This window comes from Fusarium sambucinum, chromosome III (genome assembly GCF_050947815.1).
Source record: "Fusarium sambucinum isolate potato_lamoka chromosome III, whole genome shotgun sequence".
Classification (NCBI taxonomy): domain Eukaryota; kingdom Fungi; phylum Ascomycota; class Sordariomycetes; order Hypocreales; family Nectriaceae; genus Fusarium; species Fusarium sambucinum.
This window is the reverse complement of record NC_139292.1, coordinates 86,185-109,187: the sequence shown is the minus strand read 5'-3', so window position 1 is coordinate 109,187 and position 23,003 is coordinate 86,185. Positions and strand designations below refer to the sequence as shown.

General features: G+C 46.1%; 9 protein-coding genes across 9 annotated transcripts; 2 read left to right on the top strand and 7 right to left on the bottom strand.

Annotated features, from left to right (window-relative positions):
- Window positions 1-1,574: 1,574 nt before the first annotated feature.
- On the top strand, window positions 1,575-2,033 carry FSST1_010188 (uncharacterized protein; the record flags this gene model as incomplete). The annotated part of the gene is made up of 1 exon (XM_083233194.1): window positions 1,575-2,033. The coding sequence occupies one exon, from the start codon at window positions 1,575-1,577 to the stop codon at window positions 2,031-2,033; it is 459 nt and encodes a 152-aa protein (XP_083079884.1).
- A 1,987-nt stretch (window positions 2,034-4,020) lies between these two features.
- On the top strand, window positions 4,021-5,437 carry FSST1_010187 (Rieske [2Fe-2S] iron-sulfur domain-containing protein; the record flags this gene model as incomplete). The annotated part of the gene is made up of 3 exons (XM_083233193.1): window positions 4,021-4,077; window positions 4,135-4,994; window positions 5,047-5,437. 3 exons carry the CDS (start codon window positions 4,021-4,023, stop codon window positions 5,435-5,437), a joined length of 1,308 nt encoding a protein of 435 aa, XP_083079883.1.
- A 271-nt stretch (window positions 5,438-5,708) lies between these two features.
- Window positions 5,709-6,737, bottom strand: FSST1_010186 (uncharacterized protein; the record flags this gene model as incomplete). The annotated part of the gene is made up of 4 exons (XM_083233192.1): window positions 5,709-6,115; window positions 6,165-6,273; window positions 6,326-6,596; window positions 6,682-6,737. 4 exons carry the CDS (start codon window positions 6,735-6,737, stop codon window positions 5,709-5,711), a joined length of 843 nt encoding a protein of 280 aa, XP_083079882.1.
- Window positions 6,738-7,559: 822 nt separating this feature from the next.
- On the bottom strand, window positions 7,560-8,912 carry FSST1_010185 (FAS1 domain-containing protein; the record flags this gene model as incomplete). The annotated part of the gene is made up of 4 exons (XM_083233191.1): window positions 7,560-7,770; window positions 7,820-7,990; window positions 8,038-8,253; window positions 8,305-8,912. The coding sequence occupies 4 exons, from the start codon at window positions 8,910-8,912 to the stop codon at window positions 7,560-7,562; spliced, it is 1,206 nt and encodes a 401-aa protein (XP_083079881.1).
- Window positions 8,913-9,477: 565 nt separating this feature from the next.
- Window positions 9,478-11,721, bottom strand: FSST1_010184 (Neutral/alkaline nonlysosomal ceramidase; the record flags this gene model as incomplete). Its single annotated transcript, XM_083233190.1, has 1 exon — window positions 9,478-11,721. The coding sequence occupies one exon, from the start codon at window positions 11,719-11,721 to the stop codon at window positions 9,478-9,480; it is 2,244 nt and encodes a 747-aa protein (XP_083079880.1).
- Window positions 11,722-12,625: 904 nt separating this feature from the next.
- FSST1_010183 (GLEYA domain-containing protein) lies at window positions 12,626-13,918 on the bottom strand (the record flags this gene model as incomplete). Its single annotated transcript, XM_083233189.1, has 1 exon — window positions 12,626-13,918. One exon carries the CDS (start codon window positions 13,916-13,918, stop codon window positions 12,626-12,628), a length of 1,293 nt encoding a protein of 430 aa, XP_083079879.1.
- Window positions 13,919-14,717: 799 nt separating this feature from the next.
- Window positions 14,718-16,583, bottom strand: FSST1_010182 (heterokaryon incompatibility protein-domain-containing protein; the record flags this gene model as incomplete). The annotated part of the gene is made up of 1 exon (XM_083233188.1): window positions 14,718-16,583. One exon carries the CDS (start codon window positions 16,581-16,583, stop codon window positions 14,718-14,720), a length of 1,866 nt encoding a protein of 621 aa, XP_083079878.1.
- Window positions 16,584-16,814: 231 nt separating this feature from the next.
- FSST1_010181 (PAN domain-containing protein) lies at window positions 16,815-17,618 on the bottom strand (the record flags this gene model as incomplete). Its single annotated transcript, XM_083233187.1, has 1 exon — window positions 16,815-17,618. The coding sequence occupies one exon, from the start codon at window positions 17,616-17,618 to the stop codon at window positions 16,815-16,817; it is 804 nt and encodes a 267-aa protein (XP_083079877.1).
- A 339-nt stretch (window positions 17,619-17,957) lies between these two features.
- On the bottom strand, window positions 17,958-22,803 carry FSST1_010180 (ABC-2 type transporter-domain-containing protein; the record flags this gene model as incomplete). Its single annotated transcript, XM_083233185.1, has 11 exons — window positions 17,958-18,384; window positions 18,439-18,902; window positions 18,954-19,567; window positions 19,616-19,928; window positions 19,974-20,319; window positions 20,368-20,963; window positions 21,009-21,252; window positions 21,306-21,649; window positions 21,708-22,159; window positions 22,204-22,286; window positions 22,340-22,803. 11 exons carry the CDS (start codon window positions 22,801-22,803, stop codon window positions 17,958-17,960), a joined length of 4,347 nt encoding a protein of 1,448 aa, XP_083079876.1.
- Window positions 22,804-23,003: the final 200 nt, after the last annotated feature.

Here is a 23,003-nt window from a genome sequence, read left to right as displayed (position 1 = left end):
CAGTGGCTGGGAAAGTGTATCTTATCGATAAGTGCTTATCTTGACTGGACACATTGCCGTAAGCTACCCTATATTAGTGTTTTCACATTTCTATATTGCTATCTTTAAAGAAAGAGAGACAGCATCAGTTTATAGACCTAATAATAACACAGAATTACTATGCTTGATATATAATACATACGTAGATAAGACCGATCTTTTTATTGCTATTTACTGGTTAGCTTTAGGGTACATTATTTAGTCTTATCCTTAGCAAGACTTGCCACCTACGGATATACATCGTCATTGCCTCACTTCATCTAACACTCAATTAAGACCTCATTTGCGAAATTCCATCTCCAGTCACCTCGGAATTATCTGGTTTAAAATTACAGGGTGAGATACAACGTTACAGTGTAGGTAATTCACGCTATACGAGCCCAGGAACCTTCTTCAAGTTAAACCCATTACCAGGTGTTCTTTCCATGTAACAACTCAACATTCTCTCACAATGGTACCTGGCCCAAATCTATGTGTTACATTTTAATCTTAGAAAAGTCCCCAGGGTAACAGTGACATCTGTGTAGAGAGTAGCTCGCGCAGGAACACGGGACAGTTCCACATTCGGCACTAAGGCTAGCTTCTCTCGGCGACCACGAAGTGACGTCTGGGCCCGCTCTAGCTCCTGTTCCATTTATGTGTTCCCAGAAAGGTTTGGCTCGGTGGTTTTTTTGTTGAGTTGTCCTTCCATTGATGCTTTAGAAACATGCAGAAATGAGTGTCTGATGAGATGGCGGTGTCGAAAGAGTAGACTGCATTGACAGTATTCTGAGAGTGTCTTAGACTGCAATTTCATCTTGTCTAGTGCTGTCATGTTAGTTCAATATTGACGTATTGTTGCTCTCTATTCCGGCACTTCTGGTGCACAATGTCGTCACTTGTTTGTGTTGTCCGATGTTCCGGCCGAAAGCCGTTTGCCAAGCTACTAAAAGACAGGATTTCATAATCTCAGCCGTGTCTATGATGTATTACTCGGTACAGAGTAAACATGCCACTGTTATTAACTATACGGCTATAGCGGGGGCGTAATCGACGGATAAAGCGATTGAGTGGCGCCGAGAACGAGCGTCAGACAGGATTATCCACAGCATAGCCCAGTTTTTATCTAATTATAACTCGACCGCCTCGTGAATACGAGCTAAGCATAATAATAAAAAACAAGACCCTTGTAATAATGCACCGTGCATTCGGTTCATCCGGCACTCAGACAAGACACAATTCTTGTCAATAACCTGTTCAATCTTGGTCTAGTACCCCCCGCAAAAATATCACGAGGTTGAATTTCTCCGGACAAGACGATGGATCGTGCCTCGTATCGGCCATTATGGCACAGCTAGTGGGTGCACTAAAGTTCGTATCAAGTCAGCAGCCTTGTCAGGCAAGCATCTGTCTTGAATGATAAAAGGCATCTCTTGTCCGGCTGTTTTCATTTCAAATCATCTCATCTCATCTCATCTCATCTAATCACACTCTCACATCAACTCTCAACTCTCTTCATCAACACTTCTCACTCAACACCAAAACCAACCATCAACATGAAGTTCTCCGTCATCACCGCTGCTGCTGCCCTCTTCGGCGCTGCTTCTGCCGCCAACAAGGCCGTCGTCATCAACGAGTGTGACACCGCCATCTACGTCCAGTCCGTCCCCTTCAACGGCGGTGCTGCCGGTCCCTTGACCACCGTCAAGCCTGGTCAGCGATTCTCTGAGGATCTCCGCACTCCTGGCTCTACCATCAAGATTGCCGACACCCGAACTCTCAACAAGCCTCTCTTCTTCGGCTACTCTTCCGACGCCAACAACGTCTACTACGAGCTCAACACTCAGTACGGCAACCCCTTCGCCAACAAGCGCAACATCCTCAACCCTGGTGATGGCTGCCAGAAGTTCGACTGCAAGGCTGGCGATGCCAAGTGCTACAGCACACCTTCATCAAAGAAAAACTACGGATGCCCTAACCCCGTTACTCTCTACGCCAAGATCTGCGCCAAATAAGCGGCTGGCTATGATAAGACGATGCTCTTAACGACCTTTATACTTCCAACATAGATTTGATTTGGCCTTTACATAACTAGACAACTTTTAAGTCTACCGATGAGGTAGCATTCAGTACATTGAATACAAGCACATATATATTCTCTTCGTAATATCATTCCACTTTGCCTATTCCCTTGTGACGTTGCTAGTAGTATACTTTGAACCTTAGGGTTTAAGTAAAACTGACCGCTGGAAGCATAAGAGATGAAAATAGTAAGACACTTTATGCTTCTTAGTGTAGAGTTCTTAGACTACTTATTTTCGTATCCTAAGACTTAGGAAGCTATTGTTTTATGCTACCTAGTGGTATAATAAAGCTCTGGGACATTAATAACCAATAGTGCCTATAATTGTAAAGGTTAAACATAAAAATAAGCTTATAGTTACTATCTATTATTTTCAATAAGTGTCCAGTGAGGATAAACTCAGCATTGGGGTTTCAAAATCATATCCCGCTATTTAAAAGCATAGCCTTATAAACTACGATATTTTAACTACTGAAAACGACTGTTTTGAGCGTCTTGTTTCTTTTTGAAATGATGATGTAACTTGCCAATTCATACCACCACTGAATTCCCAAGGATTAATGGTATGTATATATTTCATTACTACTTGGATACATTGTTACAGTTGTAGTCCTTTCTCCAAAGACTAAAATGCATTGCCACATCATGTATGTGTTTCATTGCTTGCAATTAAATAGAATCAGCCTGATAGGTTGAATGGTTACTTAAACATGCATCTCTAATTTAGCTTAGTGACAGGGGACACAGAGTTACATTATAGCTTGTCCAAGTGCTGATAGATATGGTTAAGTTTACTAGTTCGCTACTAGTAATAAATCATTGAAGGAGGTTGAAAGAAAACACGTCACGCGTTGGTATCAACATTACAGCACTCTGTATATTGACGTGTCGACAGATTGAGTAGGTATGTGACATTTCTTATCCATTCCCCATTCACGTTAGTCAGTAATTGGGACAGAGAACGGTCTGGAACACTTTAAAGAAGATGATCCGAAAATGATACGACATGACTCAAGAAGGATTAGCATCTGTATGCATCTCGACTCTTTCGTCAATTGAGCAGTTCGCCAAATGGCTCTCGGAATTGGGACACCGAATTAACTCAATCACTTTTATTTACTTCTTTTCCGTTTACGATGCGATACATTTGAAATGAGTTGCTTTTGAGTGGAGAGGAAGCGCTAGTTCTTGATAGTGGTAACGGTCGTTGTGAATCAATCGTGAGAATCGGTTTGACGTGTCCGGTATCTACAAAGTTCAAACCGGTCTGGTCCATCAACTTTACCCCACACTCTACCCGTGATGCGGCTTGACCGACTCCGGCCCGGTGGTGTTGGATGTCATGACCGGGGATGGGATTTGTCGTTCGTTGTGTCAACAGCAGGGCCTAGACTTTGCTATTCCCTAAGCGAGCTCACACTCTATCATGGCAGAACTTCGAGAACAATAACAGAAGTCGTTGCAAAGATAAAATGCCACGTCAAAAATCTAGAAGACGTCCAAATGCCATGTCGCGGGCCACGTTGATGATCGACAAGCAAGGTGGTTGGCGATAGATAGCCAAAACCCCGCAAGCGGCTGGGATTTACCGATGCCGATCAAGGTTGCGTTGCGTCACGATACCGGGGCACCGAACATCGGGACACGGGCACGGACACAAAAGTCCGGTATCGTGTGAAGCGAAATGCGGAGATAAATGGATGCGGGGGAAAGATAACCTAGAACATGATAGGAAGTAGTCATACAACTACCGCGGACAGCTGATGGATATGAATGCTTGATATCGATGTGACCCGGGGTTTGACGGCATGGAACCGTTCGAGAACGGAAACAAACTCCTTGGTCCACTTGGTGAGTGTCCAATCCAGTAGTCTTTATTTGTCGTGGGAACTAGAGTTGCTTGTCTTATCACCGATCACATGACCGGAATCTCACCACTTGTCCGCTATCTTTGGTCAGTCTATCATCGTTTCAAGGTGAGTGGCGTTTGGCATGAGGACAATGGTCAGCTGGACAGGCACAAGAATATATAGATTGGATCACCCGCTAGGAAATTTCGACTGAACATATCGACAAAGCTACCGAAAAGTAACTTCCTGAAACTCACCATCGTCATGTTGCCTCTTGGTGCTCTCATCTTCTTCGCCATAGCCGCGGCTATCGCTCTAATCGCAAAGAAAACATTATCTAAACCACAAAAGGAAAGCCTTATTTCAAGAGCTATACCCGCTGCCGCACCCCTCACACAACCTCTACCGTCAACCTGGTACAAGTCTGACGACATTTATGAACTTGAACGACGTGCCATCTTCTCCAAGAAATGGATCTTGCTTACCCACAAGATGCGATTCGAGCAGACTGGCTCTTGGGTTCGCTACGCTGAAGCAGGCTTTGACTTTTTCCTCATCCGCAATGCCGAGGGCTCTATCAGAGGCTTCCACAACATTTGCCGTCACCGAGCTTTCCCTGTTGTTGTCAAGGATAATGGCCAGAACAATGTTTTGTCTTGCAAGTACCACGGCTGGTCCTATGGTATGAATGGACAGCTTGCCAAGGCTCCTCTTTACCAAGATCTTCCTGGCTTTGACCGATCCAAGAACGGCTTGTTCCCTCTCCACACTCATGTCGATGAGAAGGGTTTTGTCTGGATTAACATGGATGCCAAGACTCAACCTGAGAATGCCTGGAATGAAAGCAACCGAACAGCCCGCTACAGCTCTTTCAACCTCGAGGACTACACTTTCGATCATGTCAAGCAGGATACCAGCAGCTTCAACTGGAAGACTCTTGCCGACAAGTCTAGTGCCAACAGCAACGCCGCTACCGAGATCCAAGAGAAGGGTACTTCACTTGTTACCGACTTTTACTTCCCCAACGCTTCCATGACTATCTCGTAAGTTCTAAGCTTAACTATAATGTCAAAGATGAATAACTAACAATACCAGACCCCACTTCTTCTTCCTCTTGAGATGTGTCCCTACATCAGCCACCAAGTCTCAACTCCAATACGAAGTCTACCGCCACAAGAACGCCAGCAGCGATGACTTCTCCAAGGTCGAAGAGATTCTCCAACAAACAGCCAGCGAACACGAAGCCCCTGCTGAAAAGAACCTCCGAGCAGGTGTTCTCGTTGACCAGACACCTCTCCAGTTCCAGAACCAAGTTTATCAACTAGTTGAACACCACCGCAAGCTTGAGGGTGTCGCTGGACGAGAAATTCGACCTGCGCAGCAGATTCTTGACAAGTCTGCTACTAAGACCGAGCAGGATGAGAGTTTATTTTCTTCTTGTTCTGGACTCTCGTGTGATAAGATTGGAAAGGATCTTTCGTGGTAAATTGGGAATTGTAAAATAGAAAGGCGTTGAAAGCATATTAGTCTAGCATATTGGGGCTGAAGTTGGTATAGAAGTTTTAAGTTCTATCTATAGGTTTAGAATCCTAGTCTAATGATAAACTGTTAAAGACATCTATTGCATTTGCAATGATCATGCTTAATCCGGTTGTTGATAATTCTCTTCATTACCGTGATACGTGCCACTTGAGTGATCTATCCTTAACAAAAATAATGGGTATAATAACCTCCTCCATTAAAGGTCATGCGACTAATTAACTTTTCGAAGACCACGACCTAGCTTTGAAATGGGAGAAGAAACCCTTCTTCTTCTCCTTCTTCTCATCCTCATGTCTCTCCATCTCCCTCTCTGTGTCGAGCTGAGTCGTGTTCTGGTTCATGACATCCTGTGCTAGGTTGACCGTATCCGACCTCCCTGGTCCTGCCTCTGATGCGGGCTCTATTTGCTGTTGTTGTTGTTCCTCTGCTTCTTCACCGTCGAATAGATCTTTAATCTTCCCTGGGCCAAAGACCCTCTCGTAGACGGCTAGGGTTGTGCCGAACTCTTTGTTCACACCAACCTTGATGGCATCGAGTAGTTGCAGCACATATGTCTGACAGTTGTTGGTGATGAGGTTGTACGTAGGCTGTCTTTCCCTGATGCTTTGAATTACAGACTCGCCTGGTTGTAGTCTCAGCATGGATACAATTATGGTAGTCTGGTGACTTACCAGCTCTTCTGAGCGCATCATCATTAAACCGCGTCTCTCCAACTTGAAAAGTGCGCCACTCATCTCGATTAACTTTGGCATTCGTGTAAATGACATCAAAATTTTCGTCCTTTTGTAGCATTAGTTCATACCTTGTGATAAATGGCTGATAAAATACTTACCATCCACAGCTGATGAGCGTAGTCACCAACCAAGACTGCCCAATGTTGTGTCGGATCCGGATATTTGTTAATCTTTTCAGTAATCATTTTACCCAATCCAGTCTCTTCAGCGAACCACTTCCCCGCGAAACCACCAACTGGATGCCAACCAACTTCAACTGGTCGAGGTGGTCCATGGACGACAGGTTGCGTCACAGGGACCACATTTGGTTGACCCCCAAGACCCACAGCATGCTTCAGAGCGAGTTCACCCTTGTTCAAGCTCTTTTTCCTATTTAATGTCAATGTCAGTGTCAGTGTCAAGGGTCCGGCTCGGGAAGGATGCGAAGCCGTCGGGGTAAAGAAATAGCGCATACATGAATTCTCCCACCTTGTCCCTCTTGCGCTCTTTTTCCTCTTCTGAATCACCCATAACGCCTGAAAATGAAAGTATGAGTGAAAGAACAAGGCAAAGGGACCTAGAATAGCTGGTTGAATGAGTTGGAGAGAAAGATATGCTGAGATTTAATGAGGCCTCGCGCGTCAGCTTAGCTTAGCTGATTCACGTGAGGCTGTGCATTTACTTGGCATAACCAAGCGGCAGCCACTTTCCGTTTAACCCAATCAACGTCAAGAGTCCGTATCACAAAAGTTGGCTATGTCTACCAAGTTGGTCGGATTAAATCGGGGCATGAAAAACATGACTGTGGATTTAATCATACAAGAGTTTAATACTTGTTCAACGGTAACGAATAAAGCAAAGAGTAATTATGCGACAGATTTTGAGCCTGTATGAATAGATAGAGGTACTGTAACAATATGATTAGAACTATTCCTTCATTTTTCTTTCTTCGATCATGCTCCTGAGCCGATGCTGCTTTAACCCCAGACTGATCTGTCCCTGTAACTGTCCAGTCTCCCTACCTTTTATTTTAACCTACTTTCCTAGGATCCCTCCGAGCCCGACGACGAAACAATCTACTGCGCAAATCTTGGCGCAGTGACTACGCCTTATAACCATGCCATGGCAGAGACAAAGAAGGGTTATGTTGGGAGGTTTCCTCCGAAGATACAGGAAGGTGACTTGATATGTTTACTGAGTGGATTTGACCAAACAGCCGTGATCCGGCCTAAAGATAATCATTATCAATTTGTGGGCAGTTGTTTTATTGCAGGGATGACACGAAGTGAGCAGATTCAACCAATAGTTAATTTATATGGGTTGAAATCTAGGAAACTCAGTCTAGAGTAGCAACTATATCAAGCCGAAAAGGACTAAAACTGGTACAAGATAATTGTAGAACCCCACAGACAAAAGACTTCCAGAGTTTCCCTGCTCAGCCGAGTTGTCGCCAGAAGTTGAAGTCGGTTCCTGTCCTGTCGATGTCGCAGTAGGAGAATCATTCGTCGCAGTGCTAGTCTCATTACTGCTAGGCTTACCTCCTTCTTCAATGACAGAATCAAGACTGGCAAGGTCAGTGAAATCGGAACCAAAATGGTAAAGGACTGACTTACATATGAATAAGACCATTGTTTGTAAGAATGTTTGCTTCGATAACCTTGGCATTGTTAAAGAAGATGTCGTCACCTCTGATACTAACCCGGACTTCGGTGTTGTTCAGAGTCCCAATGATCTGGCCATCTCGAAGATAGTTGGAATAAGTAACTTCTTTCAAAGTATGGGCTCTGTCATGTATGTCAGTAAGGACAATGAAATAGGTCTAACAACTTACAGCAACGCTCCACCCAAGTCTTGCTTGGAGAGTTTGACGTCTGGGCTTCCTGCATCCTTGAAAGCTTGGGTCGATGGTGCCAGACATGTAACATTCCGAGATGCATCAAGAGCAGGCCAAAGACCCGCTTTGACCAGAGCGACATTCAGGCCAGTAAGTCGACTATCTTTGATGGTGTGAACAGTGTTGGAGCAAGATCTCGGAGGAGAAAGAACCCTGAGAGAAACCATCGTTAGCATTAATAACTTAAAGAGACTTAATACCTACTTGTCAACAATTTGGAATGAGTTGATGTTATTAGTGCCCCAAGAACCATCAACTGCAGTCATCGTAACATCCTGAGCCAAGCCTGCTCGTAACATAACATTCGGTCCGCCAAGGTCATCATCAGCTCGCTTGTTGTTTCGATCTTGCCTTGAGGCAAAAATAACTTGACCATCAGAGCCTTTTCCGAATTGACTTTCAATTTGAGGTCCCGCACTTCTGTTGTTGAATTGTGAGTTTTGTAGTAGAGTGGGAACTGACAATCCTCGTGGGTCGTCAAAGTCGGAGGATTTCAAGGAGGCCGAGAGAACGTGATATGAAAAGAAGACTTGTAGTTCTGTCTGATTGAGCTCTGTTACATCAGAGACACTGGAAGCTTTTAAATAACTCTCGATGGCATTGTTGGTAGGGATCAGAACAGTGACGTTGCTATCTTTCTCAGATAGAGATGTGATGAGAGCTTGTGGAGCGGAGCTGAGTAGGGATCGGAATAAAGAGAGGGATGAGTAGTTGGAGATAACTCCAGCCAAGTCTTCAGGAAGAGTTTGTGCAATGGCGACTGTTGAAAAGGCCAAGGTCGTGATGATCTGGGCACAGATGAAACCCCGCATTGTTGTCTGATGCAGTCAGAGAGAGCAAAGTTGGAAGAGCAGCAAAGATTCTCAAGGGAGACGAGGCCACCTATTATAACAACTCTGCCCAAATGCTGTGCAACCATCTGACTTAGCCTAGTGTAGCTGACAACCTAACAAACAGAGTCAGCATTTTAAAGACCAATGAGCGATAGCATAAACAAGCCACAAGGGCGGGGAATGGCGCAAGTCCCAGATCTGTTAACAGCCGCCACAAGACAAAAACGCCGAGCTGAAAAGTAGTTGACGGCGCAGTTGCTCTAGTCTAGTACTGGGTCCAGCCCACTTCTAAAAATTGTGGCTATTTTGGAAAGCTTGAAAGTAAGACAGGAATTGAGAAATAGGGATTGTCCAGAGAAGTTAGGTATGTGGCGCGAGACAAACACGCAATTCAATGGGTAACTCCGTACTGGAACGGAAGCGCTAACCACTGTGGAATGAAGAGTATCACCACTGAATATTTAATGATATCTTTTCAAAATTTGAAAGATACGATTGAGCGACAGTAAGTGCAGTGGATGTATGAGAGTGTAGATGTACTAATCTAGGCGATTTCAAATTCACCACTCTTGCCAGTAAACCCAGTAATTCTACCAGTAACAGGCTGCTTGCTATCCCCAGTATAACTCAACCTATACATTCCAGCTTGGACATCTTTGGCATCCTTCCAACCTGTTTCCCAAGAAATCTGAACTTCACTAGATCCAAGCAGACCATCAAGTCTCTTCCATTCAAAAATAAGATCCCAGTCTTCATCCGACCGAACCTGAGTCCACTTAGACCCATTCTTTTTCTCAACGGCTGCATAAGTAGTTTCAAGGTGCAAGTTGTTGCGTGGATTGGCTCCCACGAATGTAGCAGTGATAGTCTCTCCAATATTGAACTTGGACTCTGCTACGTCCTTGATGATATCGCCGAATTTAGTACCAGCTTTAGGGTTATCGTAGACAACTCCTGTAACGAGAGAGAGCGAGTTCTTGCGGTTATCCGGGGCTGCTGGACCAGTTGGAGGCTTCTTTGCACCATCTTCCCCGAGAAGATAGTCGAGATACGTTGATGTTAAGTTGATGTAAGCGTCGAGACTGTGTCTTCCGTGAACTGTCGATGCACCTTCATAACGCTGTGCATCATACTCTTCAGGAGTAGTGACATAATGAGCGTAGGTATTACCGGGCCCACCAGCCACAACAACAGGTTTAACTCCACTCCCAAGGCCGCCTCGGTCTTGGATCTCGTTACTGATACCCTCGCGCCAACGTCGTGAAGACATGGTTGTGAGTTCAGAAGCAGATACAATGATGAAAAAGTTCCCAACACGCAACATCTGAATGTCGACGATGTTGGGGGCCCAGGCATAAGGTAAAGTGATCTCGCCAGCGTCGATGAGAATCGGCTTTGGTGATTGGCATGCGATTTGCTCTTTGGTAGGGTTGCGTAGAAACTTGGATACTATGGCCCATAGTGGACTGGCATCTGGAGATCCAGAGTCTCCCTGCTTAAAGTCAAAGTACCCAGGCCCGTCAGTTGTTCCAGCTGCGAATGAGTAACCAAAAGCTGCTGAACATGTCTTGGCTGACTTTCCATTGGGGAGTGTGAAGGTGTAGTCGGACATGTCGTGGAATGAGTGATAGCCCAAAACACTGTTTCCAGACACTGCATCACCGCTCCCATCTTTCATCTGATCGTAGAGTTTGATTGCTTGATCATATACCCGTCGACCAATCTCCCAACAAGACTTAGTACCGCCATCATCTAATCCCCAAAAGGGTCCTCGACCGTGGCAGGTTTCTGTTTTGCCACCACATGTTGAATCCTTGAAGTCGCATTGCTTTCCGGAGCCATCTTCACACCAAGCACCTTCAACGTTGGGAGTTGTATCAGCCACAGCAGCCTGTGAGAAACCCGCGACGAAATCATCCGTAGCTCCTTCAGTGCCCTGGACAGCATTTTCAAGAAGATAAGCACTGACGCCTTTGTTGTCGCCCGAGACAAGAGTGTTGTTCATGTGAAGACTTGTACCATGGACGGAATGCCAGGTCAAAACCCCAGTGACTTTCTTGTCTTGTTCTCGAGTAAACATGAGCATAGTTAACTCTTTGTCAACCTCGTCCTTGTATTTCTGCCTCTCCGATTCTGGGTTCTTTTGATAGGCATATAGACTTCTGTTAATGTTGACATCATTGATGCGTATCTTGCCAACGCTGAGACGGCCCTTGGAGAGCTTTTCATGCGCTCGCTTGATTGATAGAACCGCGCCGTCGACAATAGCTTGATAAGACTGCTGGTTCAGACCCAAGGCAGATATCTGAGGCATGAGATAATTGTTCCAGCCTGCTGGCCCAGCATGAGAGTGTGTTCCCGTGATGGCCACGTTATCGGTTGTGTAGACAGCATATTCAGATCCAAGAGCTGCAATTCCTTCGAGGATGCCTCGTCGAATAGCCGTGTCACCGGACTGGGCATCAAGTACCAAGTAAACAATTCTTTCTTTGGGTTTGTCTGGGTTTCCGATAATAAAGGCACGTGAGTAGAGTCGTTGACGCAAGCCAGTTCCTGTCTGGGATAACTCAGCGTATCCCATAAGGTTCAACTCGACTACAGGGCCAGTGATGTCGGCCTTGCCAACTCCGAGAGAGTACACATCGTCAGCTCGCTTGGAGAGACGATTAGTGGCATCCCCAGGCAAATGGTTAAGAGCCAAACATGCTGCAAATTGAACAAGAACGGTACCCAAGGTCAGGTATGTCAACAGTACATGAACAAATTTGGAAGAAGTCGCAGTGAGCATCGTTACTATTCAAGACTCGAGGCGAGTCATGAAGTTAATCGAAACAATATTTTCCTTCAAAATCGCTTGAACACTGTGTATTTATAGCCATATCTCCCATTTCTCGTCATGTGGACATATGTTCTCCTCAGTAGTCCCATTGCATTTCAGCTCAACGATAACAACAAAGATTATAAGAACTATTGGCTTCATTCCACGGATCTGTTTGCCGAAACGAGCTAATGCGATCCATTCCGGTTCCCTTATTGATCGCTGCTACGTGGGAAATACACCACCTGCAGTATGATGGCAATCGCGGGGTTGCAAACAATTCTATTTGAGGAGATATGCCGATAGAATCAATTCATAGCGACTATAAAAACAAGGCATAAGTAAGTATTTCTGCATCCGGGACACCCTGAACAGCCGGTATGTTGCAGTCATGGTCTAGATAGGAAGCTCGGTTCATAGCTGCAGTGGTGGGTGAGTACTACTGTAAGTCATGCCGATGGTACTACTTGGGTATAGTCGGATGCAACCCTAGCCATATGCATTTGTATATGCGTTTCTTCCCACACTATTGAATTGAACCGAATGGTTGAGATTGTATTGAGGTTTAGATGGTTCTTGTTATCTAAATTTATTTACCATATCACTAAATCTACTCGCAAATGTTACTGTGGAAGGCTTAGTGTAGGAAAGGGATTCGGCGTGCATGTGATAGTGCGAAACACATTTTGTGTCATTGTTCACTTTCATTATATGGGTAGATAAGTACTTGTTATTTGAATGATAATTATATAACAATTGGTTACAGTAATTCGAAAGCTGGAATGTGGTATATTATAATTATCAAGTATTGAATCTTGGTACAAGAAGTAATATGTGGTATCGAGATAGTAGATAGGTTACAACTTTATTATGCTTAATATTCAGGGAAGGATGGGGTGTTTCCGTCACAAGAGTAACGGACGAGGTACTTGTTATCAGCCCCATCACCGTTAACGATAACGTGACCGCTAGGAGCCTTGACCTCGGCGATAAAGTTCAGCTCGCCCTGAGCGTTAGCCCAGAGAAGACGGAAGGGAGTGTAAGTGCCAGCCTCGAGATGCATGCTAAAATGCTTGGATGTGCCACCGGGGTAATCCTGCTCGAGATCGGCGTTGGCACGTGTCCATGTGCTGATGGCCTTGTCACCGAACCAAACAAGTGTGATCTCGTCAGAGTTGGGGACAGTGACCTCGTAGGTACCGGACTCGGGAGCGTAAAGGAAACCCCGGTGGTTGACGGCCTTGTACTGGTACATCTGGTTAGGGCTACCCTCGTAGATAGTGAAGGGCTTGGTCCAGTCAGTGTTGGGCTGGATACCGATACGCTCGGTGATGCCTTGGTAGCTGGGGGTGGCATCGTGGAAGTAGGTGGCGTCGAAGGAGGAGAAGTGAGGAGGATCAGAGTTATAGAACTGGTGGCTATAAATAGCATAGTCCAGGCCACCGTTGTCGCAAGACTGGTCGGCAGTAGGAGCAGCTGTCTCAGTGGTCGTCTGGGTGGCAGATGTCTCAACCTCGACAGAAGTAGTACCAGCCTCAGCAGTGGTCTCAGCGCTGGTCTCAGCAGCAGTGGTCTCAGCAACAGTGGTCTCGGCAACAGTGGTCTCGGCAGTAGTGGTATCAGCAGCAGTGGTATCAGCAGCAGTGGTATCAGCAGCACTGGTCTCGGCACTGGTCTCGGCACTGGTCTCGGCACTGGTCTCAGCAGCAGTGGTATCAGCACTGGTCTCAGCAGCACTGGTCTCAGCGCTAGTCTCAGCAGCAGTAGTCTCAGCAGCACTGGTCTCAGTGCTGCTCTCGGCAGCAGTGGACTCGGCAGCAGTGGACTCGACAGCACTGGTTTCAGCAGCACTGGTCTCAGCGCTGGTCTCGGCGGTGCTGGTCTCGGCAGTGCTGGTCTCTTGAATCACAACAGTGGCGAGAGTGGAGCTCTCGATAATTGTGCTAGACTCATATCCAGTCTCGCTCTCAGAGACAACAACAGAAGACTCTGCGCTTGAAGAGGTACCAGGGACAGGGACAACGGTAGCGGTAACGACAGTCGGCTCAGCCGTTGTGGTGGGAACGATCTCTACAGATGAGACAGTAGTCTGGGGAAGAGGCTTGCAAGGTCCAGCGACAGCAAGGTTGGCAAAGGCCAAGCCCGCAAAGGTAATGATCGACTGCATGGTAAACGAATGAATAGTAAAGAGTGACTAGTGGTAAAAGAGTGGATGAAAGATCTGAGGGGAGTGCAGATCGTGCGAGTGCAGATCATTATATAAAAGATGGTAACAACACGAGTTACTTCAACTGTACTCTGTACAAGTCCACTGACTCGGCGTCGTTTAATTGCGATGGTGCTAAGACAAAAGTATAACTCCACACTTCAGGTGTTCGTGTCTGAGGGCCCCCGTGTTCTCGGATCATGTTTGTTTCCTAACAAGGTTGGCTATACGCAATTGGGTAAAGTAATCGTTGCCGATACAGACTATTGAAGGCTGAAAGACCTTGGCTAGTTTCTCGTGTAAATGGTAATAAACCTGAAACAAGTTTTTTGTAGCCGGACTGGAATATGCGTCATGGCGTTGAGTTTGGACGATAAATTTATCTGGTGTTTTCAGCGCTAGAACAGCTTCGGGAAATGAGACACCGTTGTGCTCTGACATTTCAGTGAGAGCTAGAGAATGGCTAACCTCAAGAGGATGAAGCTGAAATATTAGTCCAAAAATGAGTTGGTGTTATTGGTTAGCCCCTGGAACGATTCACCGTAGAACAAGCTAGCACGGAAATAGTGTCCCTAGCGATTCTAATTAAAATGTTGGATGTTGGTGGACTTTGTATTTATGGCCGAGGCCAACCATCACCAGACACACTCGTGGAGAGTAGACTTGATCATTTATCTCCAACTCATTCCCATATACGAGTAGTAGAGTAACTCAATTTGCCGCCCCCAGTATGCCGCTCACGTGTGCCCCTTCGAACTACTCATTGAAGGTCAAGCATTCTGACATCATGCTCAGTCTCTTTCCCCAAATGGTATTGTTCGAATGAACGATGATATCCTTCCAGAACTTCGTCAGGTAAATATGCCCCGTTGCTTTCCCACTTCGATACTTGGCCAATGATCTTCCAATCCCCGGCGTCATTCGATCTTATCAAGAAAGGAGTAGAAAGACCTTGGAAAACGCAAACCTTGTCTCCAACAGAGGCTATGTCGCTATTGTGAAGCAACCTTCCCCCCGTACCATCTTGCAAAACGAAATTACTGCTACCAACCAAGGCCTTTTGGATGATTGGGTCTGTCACCATGCCAAATGCACCTCGTAACTGTGCTTCAGTACCATATCTTGTACCAAGAGACGAGATTGGTTGACTATGGACCATGCATGTGTAAGCCAGCATAATTCGCTGCAAAACTGCGGGATTTTGTTCCAATTGAGTATCGGTATATATGCTTGAAAAGTGATACTTGAGCCACTCAGTCATGACTGACATACGAGTTACTCTACGTATCGCTGCAGCTGGCACGATGATAGATTCGTCAAACTGTAAAAATGCTGACGTTGGCACAATAGCAGACTCTTCATCTGGAGTGACGGGACTACTGGCCGATACACATACACCAAGAAGAATTGCAGGCAATGTAAGGATCCTTCCATTTGGTGATATGCGAAAGGAACTTGCAAGACTGGGCGCGAGGTTTGCCTTTGCCATCCAGTTCTCTCGGAGATCTGGTACCCAAGAGGGTACGTCTTTGAAGCAGCCGACTGTGCCTAGGTTCAAGACCCGAACATCTTTCGTTTGTTCGAGAATAAACACCGCGAAATCGTAGCAAAGTGTTTCAAAAGACTTGGTGTAGTCCGGTTGAAGAGCCTTTGGCAAAGGATCGCAAGCTAAAAGACCAAGCAGAGCATACAAACGGTCGTGAGGAACAGTAGCCTCCAACTCGGTCGCCTCGTTCAACAGCTTGAAGATGTCAATCGCACAATGCTTTTCTCGAACGGCCAAGTCTGTCTTTCGTTCTTGATCAGTTCCGCTCCTGCTCTGCAAAATCTTCTTGTATGCTAATTCGATAGCTTTAAACCTGACAGGGTTCTCTGCCATGAATGAATAGAGAAGTTGTCCATCCTCAGACGGATTGAGCATAAGAACCCAAGTCTTGAAGAAAATGTCGTACCCAAGCTCATGCGGCCCGCAAAGCAAAATGGGCGATTTCTGGGCTAGGACTGCTTCCTGAAGAATCCAGATTCGTCGAAACCATGGACGATGACCAATGGATTTCAATGCGCTTCGTACCAAGCCAACTTCAGTATTTGACTTCCCAAGCTCCATGAACGTTTTGATTCGATTGTCTTCGATATGGTCTTGGTTAACCGATGATGCGAAACGGGTCAGCTTCTCTGCTAGTTTGCAGATTGATGTCTCCTCCTCATTGTCAACCGGACCTAGCCATGCTAATACGCGCTCGCATTTACCGTAAATCTCTGACATGCGGGGAACTTGGATGGACTTTTCGACTTGATCATTCTGGTTGATGCAAATAGCATCGACCCACAACCATGCACTTGTCACATTTGATTCATTCGTGAATATATGGCGTCGATACTCATAAAGAGCATTGTAAAGATTTCTTGTGATGTTGAATGGTTGTTCATTGAGGAGAACTGTGGCAGGGTTGTCTATGGAACCCCACACGTAGGATAATGCCCAAAATCTTTGGTTTGCTGGGGTTGCAACAGTGTGAAGGTCAAGGTAGATCAAGTCTGAGTTTCCATACTGAACATGGAGTAGACGTATCTCATCTTGCTTGAGGGGCTGATATGGAAAGGGTTCACAGGGTGGGTTGTCCATTGTGGTGCGGTTGGGTTGCGATATTTACGGGCCAAAAGAATAAGCCACAGGGTAGATAAGACACTTGGCAGAAAAGATCGGTGAGAGCACGGATAAGCAACACGATAAGTCCGTATTGCAAATAATAGGATCTGAACTTGACTTATAGAGTCACAATTGCCTCGTAGAGATGGAGTATTGGAATGTAGAGTGTGTATTGGAGGTAATAGTATATAGTAAGACAAAGAAAAACTAACTATCTTCTGGATCCGACACTTGGCAGTCTCGGTCAAACCACATGCCTATAGATGTTTGCTTCTCGTAGAAACCAGACTTGAAAAGGGACTTATCAAGAAAATAGCACCCTTGAAAAGAAGGGAAATACGCAAAAGAGCCGCAGGAGGGATCGCTGGCGCACAACTGACCGCAGGTTGCGGCCGTATAGAAGCCTGACTGGGCCATGGGCTGGTATTTGCTCTGGTTGCAGTCTCCATAAGCACCACAGACGGGGTCAGGCTCACGCTTCTCAATGTTGCAAGTGTTGTCGTACCACTCAAACTGTGGAGAAGAAACTTGGTAGAATCCTGAGTCTTGAGCGATATTGGAGTTGAGAAAGCAATTCCCATTCACGTTGTCATATAATATAGACTTGCAATTGGCGTCGGCGTGGCAACGATCTTGACATTCTCCAAGATAGAGCGCAGAGTTTGAGGCGATGCGAGACCTGCAACCATCGCTACTGGGAGAGCAAGTACCATGTTGACCACAAACGGGATCAGCTGGCGCTGCAGCGGATGTGGTGGATGCTTCGGATGTGGTGGACGATGGCTCGGCGAACTGAGAGGTGGTGGTGATGGCAATAGATGTCTCATCAGTTGTGGATGTATCCGTGATGGTTGACGCTTCGGTCGCAATGCTGGTGGCGGCAGAAGAGACAGTGCTCAAGATTGATTGACTCTCGGTAGACATTGAAGATCTGGGCTTGCAAGCACCAGCATTGGCGCTTTCGACAAGGTAAGCAGCCAAAGCCGCAGCAATAATCTTAGCTCGGACCATGATGTGCAAAGAGGTTCAAGGTTTGGGTAGTTCAAAAACAGAGACGAAGAGGAAAAAAGAGAAAAGGGGATTTCGAGAGACATTTAATTAAATAAACTCTTCTGTCAAGACGGAAATGTCGGTTACAATGCCAAGCGGAAAATTAAATAGTGGTTAAACTATTGAAAACTGAAGTGAACTATTGATTTCTGACAGTGGATGTTATACCGAGACCAGTTTGGTGTCGCGGGTCCAACAAGCCACTCTCAGGCGACCCCTGGCTAACTCACCCTTGTACCAACCAACGGTCCAGTGAAAGTTACAGGGTAATAAAATATTACATGAAATCCTCCATATCCCTTACTTCTTCCAAAATGCAAGCTTGAAGTTCGTCTTAGGAACTCTGATAAGCCAGTAAGCAGTTAAAGCAGCGAAAATGTCAAAGATAATGAAAGCCCAGATTAATCCAAAATTCCTCCACCTTTCGTCGTAGTTGATGGTGAGCGTAGCGAGGTAAGAGTCTGTTGACGCAATCGGACAGTACAAACAGGTCTGGTTTGCGTCGGGGTTTTGGAATGAACCTCCAGCCATTTCCACAAAAGGTCCAGCATATTTCTCACACGTGAGGTTCGCTGGTGCTTGGAACTGCAAAAACTCAATATCGGAGCATTGGACTTGTTGCTTTCCCACGCCAACTGAGACAATGGCACCAATGATATAAGTCATGGGGGAAATGCGGTACATGAAGGTCCAGAATCCGGGAAGTCCAGAGTATGGAACAAGAACACTATGAATTGAATGTTAGAAAGTAGTCAAGTCAAAGCATCAGAGTAAAACTTACCCAGCGAAAACAAGTGTCATCATGAAAAGCAGTAATGAAAGCGTCGCGCCAACTTCGGCAGACGGTGCTCCAGCGACGCACATATGTGCAAAGGTACCTTCGTACACCATAACCGCCCAGATAAGGAGAAACATTAAAGCACCACGTTCATCCTGAGTATCTGTCGCGCGTCCATTGTCGTACATGCCGACTAGAAAATAGAATGGCAAGTAAAGTGTCAAAGACGCTACAGAGTTCCACATCATTTCGACAACGGTATTGGCCAATACAAGGTTGTACCAGGCATAGGTTTTCGACGAGCTCTCTCGACCTTCGTAAAGTGTTCGCTGAGCAACAAAGCCGGGCATGGTCTGGTAGACAAGGAATGCGAAGATGACGAGTAGCATGAAGATTGAGAATAACTGGTTTTGGAGTCCTTGTAGTGATAGAGGCGAGTTCTGGAATGAGAGGCCGATAAAAAGACTCTAGATATAATCAGTAAGTGTGTATTGTGTTCGAAAAAGGATCAGACTAACCGTGATCAAACAAAGTAACAGCTTGGCATAAATGTAAGTAGGTGTTCGATAGTATTGTTCAGCGACACGTCTGGTACAGGCCAGGAACTGCTTCAAGAATGGTGCAGCGTAGGGAGTATCATGGTCATTGGAAACACCAGCCTGGTTCGATTGACTTAAAACAGCCAACTCTTTCTGAACAGAGTCAAACTGTGGACTGGTATTCCAAGTATCCGCCCAATCACGATCTGTGTGAGCACCAGGTGCAGCACCAATAACGTGAAGCATCCATTCAGCTGGGTTCTCATCCGACCGGCATGGCTTTGCACCAAAGCTCTGAAAGTACTGAGTCATGATAGCAGCGTTCTGACCGACATCTCCAAAGTAGACAGTCTTCCCACCCTTCTGAAGTAAGAGAAGACGGTCAAATTGTTGAAAGATGAGGGCAGATGGTTGATGAATGGTGCAAAGAATTGCCTGGCCATGATTCGCTAGTTTCTTGATGAGAGTCACTATCGACCAGGCTGTCTGGCTGTCAAGGCCAGAGGTTGGTTCGTCGAGAAAGATGAGGACGTCGGGTTTGGCGGCAAGCTCTACACCAATTGATAGTCGCTTTCGTTGCTCGACGTTGAGACCTGGAAATGTTAGCCGACATTGTCATGTATAATAGAGCCATCGCATACCTTTTCCATGAACCCCAACAACTGCATCTGCGTACAGGTCCATTTCTAGCAAGGTGATGACCTCCTCCACATACTGGTACTTCTCCTCCTTCGAAACTGACGAGGGCTGTCTGAGAACTGCACTAAATCGAAGTGCCTCTCTCACCGTTGATGTTTCGAGATGAATATCCTGCTGTTGCACGTAACCGGTAGTTCTCTGGAATGATTTGCCTCGCGGAAGCCCGTTGACAAGTATATCGCCAGTGATGACGCCCATGGTAATGCGATCTGCCAGTGTGTCGAGCAGTGTAGTCTTGCCAGCTCCAGTGGCTCCCTGTACCTGTTAGAAATGCCTTTGTAATTCTGAAAGGCTACTTACCATCAGAGCAGTGATCTTTCCTGGCTGTACCCAACCATTTACCCCGTCGAGGATACGGCGTGTCTGTCCCTTGACTTTGATGTCGTAGCAGAGATCTTTCCAGCAGAATGTGGCAGGGTTGGGAGTCTTGTCGGTTTTTGCGTCGAAAATGTCATGGTTGTCACTTCGGTGTGTTGGGATATCGGACTTTGCGGCTTCCTCATCTACCCCTTCTGTACGACGGCCTTTACCAGCCTTGCGAAAAACAAGAACTTCGCCCTTGGAGGGATTGGACGAAAAGAACTCTGCAGCAATGATGTAGGTGCAAGTGAAGAAAATGATGAAGCCGATGAGGATACCAAAGTTTCTAATGAGTTAGTCAAGTCGTAAGATTAGGACGGATTCGAGAACATACCTCCAGATATGAGATTCATAATACTTGTAGACATTTCCAATGTAGAAGTCACCATCAACAAAATCTTGCCCTGGAGCAGCACCGGCAACAGAGCACGCTTGTTGCGTTGACTCAACATCCTCATACCCAGGACCAGACGGTATCATCATCAGGCATTGAAATGTTCTTCCCGAAAACTCATTGGCAACCAGGGCCTCGTAAGCATAGGCGATGGGATTGACGTAGTTGATCCATCTGAGCCAACCTTTCATGTTTCGAATCGGCAAAACAAACCCAGCATAGATGACGAGGCCAATGATGAAAATGGTGGCGGGAACTAATGCTTGGTGAATCGTTTTTGAAGATTGACCAATAGTTCGCAGGATCATGGACATGGTCAGCGTGGTTGTGAAGCCAAAGAGTAAAAAGATGAAGAAAGATGAGGCGTCCCGGCGGAGATGTGCCATGAAGTAGAGAGGAATGTTGAACGCGAGGGTTGAGATGATCTTGGAGGGTAGATCGCAAAAGACGGAAGAGACTGCTTCGGATAGAGGCCGATATAAAGCGTATCTCGCATGTTTCTCTACAATCGGTCGCTGACTGTAAAGTGCGAGAATCTATAAAACATTAGACAGGTCTAGACGAAATGTGTACTGACGTACCTCCAGAGCGCTGCTCAAGCCGTTGAACAAGATGGCGAAGAAGAGAACCGAACATCGACTGTTCATACTTTCGGCAGTGCTAGGTAAGTCGAAATAGACACTTCCGAGAACTAGAGACATGAAGAAGTTTCCCAAGATGGTAACAATGAAGAACGTCTTGTCACCGAGAAGTCTCTTGACTCCTCTGCCAACGCACAACTGGATCTGCATGGGCACAGAAATCGTAAAAGGGCTGTTATCGGACCTTGTGCAAAGAGTTAGCGTGGTATGAGATGACGATAATGGGAAATCACGTACATGAATCGAGCTTTCTGAGTTCTTCTGATATCTTTGAGATTCTCAACATGCCTTCCATCAAGAGGATATCGAAGTTGAAAAGAGGCGATCTCCTGGAGTAGCGCTGCTCGTTGTTGGCTCATCCTCCATTGATCGGCAAATTCGTCAGGGCTGCGAGGAACTAGGTGTTCATAGCCAGGGCGTACAATACGTTCGGCGGGGTTTGTCAGTGACGTCAAGAAGTCGGCGGTTGTTTGACGTGCAGGACATTCGTAGCCCATGTCGGTGAAGTATCTGGTTGCGTAGCTTGTTGGACCAAAGTAAATCTGTCGACCCTCATATAGTAAGAGGACTTTGTCGAATTCCTGTGATAAACAGTTAGCAACTGAGAACGTTTGGAGTTCTGGATCCGAAGATACGTACATCATAGGCTGCTTGACTAGCTTGATATAGGGCAACAATTGCACTAGCACCACCTAACTCAGTGCTGAGTCGAATCTTCTTGACGAACTCGAGAGCGGTAGCACTATCCAAACCTCGAGTGCTATTATCCCAACATTGCGTTGTACTTTGGACGAGAGTGGCTTCTGCGATACTAACTCGCTTTCGTTCACCTCCACTAACACCTCTCACAAAGTCGTCTCCCACTCTAGTGTCGACAGTGTTAAGGATACCAAACATGGCCATAACGGCATCTCGGAGATGTTCGGCGTAGACCTTGCGCGATATGTTGGAAACTCGCTCTTGAGGTGTGCGTGCTAATGCGGCGAACAAGAGTGTATCGCCTACTGTCAGTTGAGGGAAGTGGATGTCTGTTTCAGCCTGGTAGATGACTTCTCCTCGAAAGTTCTTGTGCATTAGATCGAAAGGGATACCTAAAGAGTTAGTTGATGAAAGATGGCAGAGTGGATTGAGTTACCCTGGTAATTAAACTCGGAAGACTTATCCAGATGCAAGCCATGAGTATGCCCTGCAATAGTTTTGAGTAGAGTCGAAACACCACTGTGTCTTTTGTTAGACAAAGGCAATGATTGGGATTGTGACTAGTAGCTTACCTTCCTGGACGGCCAAGCACAAGCAGTAGCTCTCCACTTTCGACCAACCCATCAAAATCATTGATGATGTTGATCTTCTGCTGCCGATTAGCGAACCAATTGAACGCCTTGAGAGGACCTCTCCATGCAACGTTGAATACATCCTTCTGATAATCCGTCGGGTCACCAAACCCATGAACATTCAGACCCCGCCAAGAAACACCAGCAGTGTGACGGGGAAATTTTTCTGTGTCTTGAGAAAAGGCATGAAGCATAGCCTTGACCCAATACTCAGGAGAGAATTCAGGGGACTTGGGATCCAATCGGGCATCTTTGGAAAGAAAAGGGTTGATGTTGGTGGAGATAGCCGAGTAGGTGCGTGTGGCAGAGAATCTTCGAGCCAGCTGAGCCATGGGCCCAGTGGTTTCTTCCACCGAAGTTTCACTCTCGCTGTTGGGAGTGGCAGCCATGGTTGGATTAGGCATGGCTGAAATGGTGGAAGCTGGAGATAAACGAGTGAGGTAGTAGTGTTTGGTAGATGTGGTTGATGGGCGGCATGGACATAGCTAATATACCTTTATACGAATGGCCATCAATTCTTATCAAGCCGACGTAATTATGAGCCTGCGTCAGCCTTCAATTTCTTAAACGTCATCTTCCATGCTTCTTGTTGTATTTTCAACGG